Source organism: Temnothorax americanus, unplaced genomic scaffold (assembly GCF_048541705.1).
Source record: "Temnothorax americanus isolate GAGA-0224 unplaced genomic scaffold, ASM4854170v1 Scaffold223, whole genome shotgun sequence".
NCBI classification, from domain to species: Eukaryota; Metazoa; Arthropoda; class Insecta; order Hymenoptera; family Formicidae; genus Temnothorax; species Temnothorax americanus.
In genome coordinates, this window is record NW_027509364.1 from 37,937 (window position 1) to 48,252 (window position 10,316).

At 48.1% G+C, this 10,316-nt stretch overlaps 2 protein-coding genes across 2 annotated transcripts; both read left to right on the forward strand.

Annotated features, from left to right (window-relative positions):
* Positions 1-5,287: 5,287 nt before the first annotated feature.
* Positions 5,288-8,026, forward strand: LOC143898222 (uncharacterized). Its single transcript, XM_077407534.1, has one exon. It carries the CDS (start codon positions 5,288-5,290, stop codon positions 8,024-8,026), a length of 2,739 nt encoding a protein of 912 aa, XP_077263660.1.
* Positions 8,027-8,074: 48 nt separating this feature from the next.
* Positions 8,075-9,442, forward strand: LOC143898223 (uncharacterized). Its single transcript, XM_077407535.1, has one exon. The coding sequence runs from the start codon at positions 8,075-8,077 to the stop codon at positions 9,440-9,442; it is 1,368 nt and encodes a 455-aa protein (XP_077263661.1).
* The last annotated feature ends 874 nt before the right edge of the window (positions 9,443-10,316 follow it).

The window sequence follows — 10,316 nt, forward strand, 5'->3', positions numbered from 1 at the left end:
CGACTGAGTATTTTTAAGATGTAATGTTGGGCGCCAGGTGCAATTCCTCGCACCACGATACACGAGATCGCAGTATTTTCAGGCGTGGGCTTTTTTGATTAACTGCGGTTGGAATAAGAGAGGGAGCGTAGCGCAATCATCACACTCAAATAACAAAGAACATAAAGTTATATTTCAGTTAAGGCAGATAACATGTGGAGGATAACGTGTTCCACGGCGAACAAGCAGAATTCGAGTACGCGCCACGTGTCACCCCACGAGCGCGATACTCATTCCGTCGCTGAACTGCACGGCAATCCCGATCAAATTCGTACAAGAGTACTCCCCGACATAAGTTGCATCGAATTTTACCCGGACGGTCAAACGCGAAATACTCGAAACGTCTACGTCTGACAATTAAACAATTAACGCAATTTCCTTAGAGTCTACCGCGACAACGCTGGGGATCTTTTCTCCCCTCGAGACGCACGAACGGCCTCACCCGTAAACTCGACACAGCCGTGGGCCATTAATCCCGATGAAACGCACAGATAGCTAATTATAAATGGCACAAACTTAACCGGCAATGATAACTACGAGTCCCTCTCACGCGCGAGAGCCCCTTCTCAAAACTACGGCACGGTTAAACCAACGGCGATCATGAAATTCCAAGCGACGAAATTGCCCGCAACAAAAGTACACGCAACGAAATTACAGAAAAGAAATCACCCGCAACGAAATTACGCGAAACGAAATCACACGAAACGAAACCATAAGCACGCTGATTGTCGGCGGTCATACGTTCGCATCCCCGAGACGGGCACTCGCGATCACTTTGTCGCGCGGGCCCTCCCGCGGTATGGCACTCGATATTCTTCAATTACGGCTGATTTCATACATTACCGCGGTACAACGCGACTCCCGGGAGGGCCTAGGAATTACCGCAATTTTACTTCGAGGGAGGCTGAGCAGTGGCCTTACAAATTCTTTCTATTCCGGCAGCTCGTCGCTCGGCTCGCAGGGCTGGATGTTACCGAGATGGCGGCTCGCACGACAGTGGCGTTCTTTCGGTCCGGCGGGACCACGCTAAGCCCGCGCGTGCTCGCGCGCGCCGGTTTCCCTAGCCTGGTCGGTGCTGCGCCCTGGCCTGCCAGCGATCCCTCTAGGCAACCGCCGCGCCGCACTAGGTCGCCCCTTGTCACTGCTCCCATCCGCCGGCGGTAGGTTTAAAGTCCGCCTACGTGAGACCGGCTGTCCAGGCCGCGACTCATCGTCCGGTTCCTCGACAGCCAGGCTGGCCGGGCCTTGGCTCGTCGACCGGGGGCGGTACACCGGAGGTGGCTCCGTTTCTTGACGGGAACCTTCGTTGGGGCGTCCCCTTCTTCGGGTCCTCCGTACTCGGGCTGCAGTGCTCTCGCGCCGCTGGTGACGCCTTGACAGGCCAGCTGATTTTCCGGCTGTGGGCTCCAGCGTGACCCGCCCGTCGACCGTCCGCCCTCGGAAGCCCCTGGTTGTCCAGCCGTAAGTCCTTCGATGCAGCATACGCCGTTACAATTCCGTGACCCTGGCCATCTGCTCCGCACTCCCTCGACCTGTAACGCTTGCAAGAGATCTTAATCCTAACCTAAATGTTCGCTCTCCGCCCGCCTCGGGCGGAGGCACCATCCCTGACGCCTCCCTCGGCCGAGCTCCTATCTGGGGTGACGGACGTGACATTTGTCACGTCACAACTGACATTAAATCATACACGAAATGCAATAATCTAGGCCAACGAACGAAATAATACACGCAATGAACTACGCAGAACGCAGTAATAACGCTTAACAGAAGCGCGAACTAATATTAAGTCATACACAAAGTGCGATAATGTAGGCCAACGGACGAAATAATACACGCAAACGAAAGGATACACGCAATCGCAACTAACAAAAAAGTACACGCAGTATAATGTGTACGATTCTTCTCGCTCCTCGGTCCACTCCGCGAGCGCGTGATACTTCCGCACGATACACTCCGGGGCGCGTGATATCTCCACCCGGAAAAACGCAACCCTAAGACTAACGGAAACGCGAAACTGAAAATGGAGTAATCTAAAATGCACACCTTCGACTCGTTACTCCGCCGCCTCACACTCGAAGCACCGGGCGCGGTAATTAACGGGTCTAAGTGCCGATACGCCCTAGAATGAACGCACGAACGAGATTAACGCCACCGTGGACGCGAAACTTACGATTAACGAAACATTAAGATTACCGGAAACGCAAAAACGAACCCTAGGGTGACTGTTGAGCCGATTCGCATAATCGCAGAACACACGCAAGGATTGTAACGCGCGGCCAGGCCGCCACGTCGTACGCCGACACACTATCACACGCAATCATACACCGGATTGTCGAGTCGGGCGGAAAAGGACCTCTTTTTACTCTACTCATGGGGTAGCAGCGGGCGGAATATGTCAGACCCGTAAAAATGACCGAAGCACTAATCCCGAGAGATTCACGACATTAGTGCGTAGGTCGGGAAGCGATCCTACGCACATCTCCAAATACGAAATACGATACGCAAAACGGTACTTGACGTTCCGCCCCGTTGGCCCCCGTTACCTTACTTTCGAGATTGCAGGTCGTTTACAACACCCTCGTGGTCCTTGATCCTTCCTTCTTGATGGGCTTGTAGGGCCGCCGCCCTTGCTTAATACACCCTCAGGACTCCTCGCCGGACGTCCACGCACGTTCGAGATCCTTACAATTTTGAGGCGCTTCGCCGCACCAGCGGATGGCGCCACCTGGCCTAATCGGGCCGCTCGACCGTTTTCTCCTGTAACTAATAGCTAGACGAAAAACATGATAACTCGACGACGAGCAGGTACGCGCGCCGTATAAAGGTTCAAGGGGGGTACGCGCCCGGTCCAAGTGACGGTGCAACGTCACAACCTACATAGGTCAGTTGACGCTGAATGCGTCTATACGCCTAATATCATCTATATGCCGAAGGCATGTCCTAAAATCAGTGAGGAAGCCCTCCTTACATAGTGACGCGCTTTAAAAGTATTTAAGTGTTTAAAGCGCGTCACTAACCTACATAGGTTATTTGACGCACTTTAAACACTTAAATACTTTTAAAACGCGTCACTAATCTATGCACCGAACGCGTGTCCTAAAATCAGTGAGAAGGCCCTTTCCCGCCTATTTGTGTACTGTTTATACACATGTATGTAATACATGTGTGTATATAATACGATATATTATTAACTATATACACGGATAATACGTATATATAGTACAATATAATACTAAAATACTTCAATTTATCAACAATTTACTGCTTTAAATGTTGTGTTTTGGTAAAGCAGTGACTTTCTCGCAAAATAAAGTATTCTCTACTTAAAAAAAAGAACGTAATATTAGTCGTTTATGCCTCTCAATACTTAAAATAGCTGCTATGATTTCCAAACTTTTTTTATTAATAATTTTTTAACAAATAACGACCGCCGGCTATCCTAGGAAACCCAATTTCCCCGCCCTTGTCGGTAGGAAATAGCGTGTCGACAACCCTGCCGATGAAATGGGGGTCTAAAGACTCCGTGAGAGGGGGCGCCGTGTCCTCAGCTTGTTAAGTACAAACTTGTATGGGCGCCCCCATGCGTCATCCTCTAGTGCGGCGAGGAGCTCCTTCCAAGAGGACTCCTTGGCCGCTTTAATTGCTCGGAAGAGGTCCTGACGGGCGAAACGCCAGGCCTCCCCCGCCTCTACCTCACTCAAGGGTCCGCGCCGACCCGCGCGGGTTCTCATCCATCTATGTTTGGCAGAGTTGGCGATTCGCCTGAGACTGGCAATGTCGCTGTTCCACCAATACGCGGCACGCCGCGGGGGTCTATAGCGGATGCGAGGCATAGCAGCGTCACAACCGCGCTCCATTAGCGATCTTAGCGTCTCCGCCTCCTCCTCGACATCATCGGATCCCGCAGTCGCGCCGCGCATCTCACCCTCCTCGTCATCTCAGGTCAACCCTAGAATCGCTGCCTGTAACAGGTCATGATTGACCTGTTTAAGGGCCCATCTCTTTCTGGAATCTATCATGGTCCGGCGGCGGGCCGTCTCGTCCCTGGAGGTGACCTCAACTTTCATGCGGATCATCTGGTGATCCGACAGCGTTTCGCTGTCTAAAGCCACCTCCCAATCCGATATGCGGCGCATTGAGGGGGTTGCCCACGTGATATCTATCACGGAGAACCCCCACCGGCGCACGCATGTCCTGGCCAGGCCAACGTTTACAAGCCATAAGCCAATGCCCGCCGCCCAGGCCTCCAGAGTTCTGCCCCTCGCATCTGTGACTGGGGACCCCCATAACGCGGATTTCGCGTTAAAGTCCCCGGTCACAACGACCTGGCCAGAGCCATCAAATCGAACCAGCCTACGAACGCTAGCTCCTATTTCGTCCAACAGCTGTTCAAATCTGGCCAGGTCCCACCTTCTTAAAAGGGCATATACACTAATAAAAGAGATATGCCCCCACGTTACCGTTACGAATCCCTCGCTGGCCTCACCGCGGGAGCACGGCAGGAATAGTGGCTTCACGCACCAATATATTGCGGCAGAGCCGCTTTTATCTAACGTCCAGCAAGGGTGGTGTTTGGGCTGTTGATTTAAGATTTGAATTCTATTATGATGGCGCTGCCGCGCAAAAGATATAGCGCAAAGGGAACTAGCCCCCCTAGTAATAACGGATGTCGCCACATGTTCTCCAGAGGCGCTCGCTTCGTACCCACTAGCCCCAGTAGTACCACGTTGCCATGCGGTGTCGTCAGTACATTGTCTCAGTCGTCGTCAGTCTGTCTCAGTAGATTGTCTCGGTCTGTCGAGAGTACATTATCTAAGTTTGTAAAGATCATATCGTAGAGCCAAAGTCTATTTGTACGAGCAATAAAAAATTTGTAAAACACGAAGCAAAGTCATTCTTTAGCGAAGCTGTATCCAAAGACGAGAAAATACGTGCCGTGCACCCGGCTCAACGAGAGCTGCGTAACATATGGTCCTTCGAGCCGGATATTCAGTCCGGTCTCGTGCAAAAGCATTCCAAGTTCACAAGGGCGTGAACGGAAGCGAAGATCGAGAATACACGCCTCATTCGCCATTGATGGTGACGAGTCTGTTCAAGGAAAGTAATTTGCGTACAAGGCAAAGGCGCATCAAGCATTACGCATTGCAAAGCATAAGGACAACGGCTAAGATACATAGCTACCAGGTGAGTCTCCGTTGCCCATCCCATCCATTTACAGTCCATTTCATTCATATCGAGTTCTTCAAAGATGGCGGAACAAGAATTCGCACAACGTGCCGCAAAGACGACACGGTCGCAAGCAAAGGCCGCGTGTACGCGCGGGAAGAAGTTCGTGGACGAAATAGGCGACAAACCTGTGTCGGTAATCAAATTGCGACAGAGACAAGCAAAGTTTCGCGAGTGTTGGCAATCATTCGAAGACGCGCAGTCCGACATCGAGATGTTTGAAAACGCGAACGAGCAGGAAATCGTGAATAACGCAGAGCGTCAATCGTTCGAAGAGAAATATTTCGAGGTCGACGCGAGGTTCGAGGAGCTTATAATCGAGCGTACACCAGAAACGGGCGCTGCCGGCCCCAATCCGTTCGACATGTTGCGAGTGCCGGGTAATCGCGATAACCCTCCGCAAGTCAACGCCAATATGAAGTTACCGCGAATCGACCTTCCTACGTTTTCGGGTTCGTACGAGGATTGGTATCCATTTCATGATGTGTTTCATTCGATGATACATACGAACACTACATTACCGACCGTACAAAAGATGCATTATCTGCGATCATCTCTCAAAGGCGAAGCGGCAGACGTTATTAGTTCATTAGATATAGCGGCCGAAAATTACGAAGAAGCATGGGCGATGTTAAAAGAGCGATATGATGACCAACGGGCTATAATGCAGAAGCACATTAAAGCGATATTCGGACAGTCAGTGTTGCATAAGGAAAATCATGCTGAACTGAGGCATCTTTTGGATAATGTATTAAAGCATTTGCGAGCGTTAAAGGTATTAAAACATCCTATCGACCAATGGGACGATCTTATTATTCACGTAATTACAACTAAATTGCCGCCGGCCACAAACAAAGAATGGGAGACTAGCCTCAAAGATTCAAATATTCCAACTCTCAAACAATTAACGGATTTTTTGGCTCACAGGTGTCGTACATTAGAAGCGGTTGATAGGAATCCTCAAAGCCCCACATCGTCTAATAGCGTTAGTAAGACAAATACAAAAAAGTCTACTGTAGCAAACGTAGCAACTGACAATTCAGGGTGTGTCCTTTGCAAGGGCGATCATCCTATCTTTCTTTGTGGCAAATTTCTCGGGTTCTCAGTCGACAAGCGTTTTCAAGAAGTCAAAGCCCTCAAGCTGTGCTTAAATTGTCTCAAATCCACAGATCATCGAGCGAAAAATTGCAACGCCGGCTCATGTAAAAAGTGTAGTAAGAAGCACAATACTTTATTACACATGGAATCAACCCCACAAGCGAAGGAAACTGAAACGAAATCCACGGATGTGGTTGCCTCTGTGCAATCAGCATCATTAACGAGCGTAAATCACGTCACACGGTTGTCAGGGCAGCATGTCTTTCTGTCCACAGCAATCATTCACGTTCAGGATAATAAAGGAAGTATTCTACCGTGTCGAGCTATTCTCGATGCTGGCTCGCAAGCGAACTTCGTGACATCAGAACTAGTCGAAAAGCTTGGGCTCAAGCGACATCCTACCTCTGTGCCAATAAGCGGAGTGGGAGAATCGAGCACTGAAACGCATAGCTACGTTAACATAATGGTGCAATCTTGTTTCAACGGCTTCAAGGTAGAACTCAGATGCCTTGTGCTGCGTAAGATTGTACAGGACATTCCAAATACACCAATGAGAAGATTGGACATTCGCGTTTCACCAGGAATCAAGTTAGCGGATCCCAATTTTATGGAGATATCAAAGATAGACATACTCATAGGAGCAGGACTTTTTTGGGATCTCCTCTGTGTAGGTCAGATAAGGACCACACCAGATCAGCCACGTTGGCAGAAAACACAATTCATCTGGATCGCAGGAGGTGAAATCAGCACAAGAAAGACGCAGTCCGAAGCAACGATCTGCAATCTTATCACCAACGAAGCACTCGATAATGCTATAGCGAAATTTTGGGAAATCGAGCATGGCGCGCGGAAGATCAAGATGTCAGAAGAGGATCGTAAGTGCGTAGAGCATTTTAAGTCAACGGTCAAGAGAAATTCGACGGGCAAATTTATAGTCAAGCTCCCGATCAAGCACGAAGAATTAGCGCGGCTCGGTCAATCAAAGGACATTGCTACACGACAATTTATAAATCTCGAACGCCGTCTAAATCGTAATTCGTCGCTCAAAAAGGATTACACGGACTTCATCCATGAATACGGAGCGTTGGGGCATTTGAGAGAGGTGCAAGGTCAAGATATAGAAACCTTCCCGCACTGCTATTTGCCTCACCATTGCGTGATCAAAGAAGAGAGTGATACGACCAAACTAAGGGTTGTATTCAACGCCTCGTGCAAAACGACAACGGGCGTTTCACTTAATGACTGCCTGATGGTCGGGCCCTCACTGCAGCAGGATCTTTTTTCTATTATTTCAAGATTTCGTACGTTTGAATTTGTTTTAGTTGCAGATATAACAAAGATGTACCGCCAGGTGTTAGTCGACGAATCACAGGTATCTTTGCAACGTATCCTGTGGCGCGACACTTCGGATGGTCCGATAAGAGTGCTAGAATTATTAACAGTCACGTATGGCACTGGCGCAGCAACCTTTCTTGCCATTAAGTCAATCAGAACACTGGCAGAGATTGAAACAAAGAACTTCCCGATTGGATCGAAAATCGTGTTGCGGGACTTTGACGTCGACGATCTCATTACTGGGGCAAACACGAAGGAAGCAGCCCTGCAAGTTCGTGATGAGACTACAAAGTTTCTTGAAAAAGGTGGTTTCGTATTACGCAAATAGGCTTCCAACAGTCCTGATCTGCTTGTTAATCTTCCTGACTCTTCCATGATGAATTCAACACAAACATTGGACAAAGAAGGTACGTGCAAAACATTGGGCATTCAATGGAATCCAAAGGATGATGTATTGCTGTATCGAATACAAATCAACGCGGACACTAATCAGCGCGTGACAAAAAGAACAATTTTGTCATGTGTCGCACAGATATTTGATCCCTTAGGTCTTCTTGGACCGGTCATAATACTTGCAAAAATGTTGATTCAACGATTATGGACATTGCAGCTCGGCTGGGATAAATCTTTGCCCGCAGAATTGCACACGCAATGGAGTAACTACAAATCGCAACTTAGCCAGTTGAATGATATTCGCATTCCCCGCAGAGCAGTCGAAGTTAAATCAAGCACACGCATTGAGCTGCACGGGTTTTGCGACGCGAGTCAAAATGCATATGGAGCATGCATATACTTACGCACTACAAATCAAAGAAGAGTGCATACTACGAAGCTATTATGCGCGAAGTCACGAGTAGCACCCCTGAAAGCCGTGTCTTTGCCTCGATTAGAGCTAAGCGCTGCGCAACTGTTGGCGCAACTAACCGACAAAGTCGTTCCTATTTTGGAATTGAAGATTGACGCAGTATACCTTTGGACAAATTCTCAAATAGTTTTGGATTGGATCAACTCTTCAAGTCGAAGATTCAACACTTTTGTTGCCAATAGAGTGGGTGACATACAAAAGCTCACATCGGTTCAAAGCTGGTCTCACGTAGGTACCGAATGTAACCCTGCAGATATTTTATCGCGTGGAGCCACTCCTTCTGTTCTCAAGGACGCAGATCTATGGTGGAATGGTCCATCGTGGTTGCGCGACGACGAATCCTCATGGCCTAAAGTCGTACGATTTTCAGTCAATGCGGAAGAGCTACCTGAGCAGCGAAAGACAATCGTAGTCACTTCTACTTCACATGAAGAATTCGACATCATCGATAGATTTTCGTCATATGTTCGATTGATTAAAACAATTGCGAGGTGTCTTCGTTTCGTGCATAACGCAAGATCCAAACCGAATGATCGTAGGTTCGATTCCATTTCCGCTCAAGAATTGGAAGTATCTCAAAGGCTTATCATTAGAAGAATACAGCGATTAATATTTCACATGGAAATTGAAGCTATCGAAAATCAAAGACCAATTAGGAGAGATAGTCGTTTGCTTGCTTTGAACCCCTTTTTAGATCACGAAGAATTATTAAGAGTTGGTGGACGTCTGAAAAATGCTAATATCTCCTATGAAATCAAGCATCAGCTGATATTACCAGCACGTCATCGGCTCACTCGTCTCATTATTGAGCAAGAGCACAAAAGATTATTACATGCAGGACCTCAGGCCACTTTGGCAGCTATAAGAGAACGTTATTAGCCTCTGAGTGCTAGAGGGATTGTTCGCGAAGTTGTGCATAAGTGTATCATCTGTGTCAAAGCTAGGCCCCGTATATCTAAACAAATTATGGGCGACCTTCCGGCCACTCGTGTGACTCCCGCTCGGCCATTTCATAATACGGGTGTCGATTATTGCGGTCCCATATTTCTTCGAGAGGGAAAGCGAAGAAACGCAAGAAAATCTAAGGCTTGGATTGCAGTATTTGTTTGTTTCGTCACGAAAGCGGTTCATATCGAGGTTGTATCGGATTTAACCACAGAAGGATTTTTAAGTGCATTAAAGCGTTTCATTGGTCGATGAGGAAGACCAGCTAACATATATTCGGATAATGGAACTAATTTCGTGGGAGCCAATCGCGAATTAGAAGAATTGCGGACTTTATTCAATCGAGAAGAGTTTCGGCATAACATCACCAACAAGATGGCAAAAGATGCTATTACTTTGCATTTTATTCCTCCCCGCGCACCTCATTTCGGTGGATTGTCGGAATCTGCAGTTCACTCCACTAAACACCATTTAATTAGAGTCTCCGCCGATGGATCGTTGACATTTGAGGAGGCAGTCACATTATTATCGCAAATCGAAGCGATATTAAACTCGAGACCCTTAACTCGTTTATCTTCTGATCCCTTAGATCACTCCTACCTAACCCCTGGGCACTTTTTAATTGGAGACTCACTTATTTCGTATCCAGAGCCTACATTACAGGATTTGCCAGTAAATCGCTTATCTCGCTGGCAGCGTATCGAACAAATGCGTCAGCAACTTTGGAGGCAATGGTCAGCTGATTATCTCAATACATTACGACAGCGATCCAAATGGAAGCAAACTATAGGGCCTCAACTTCAAGTCG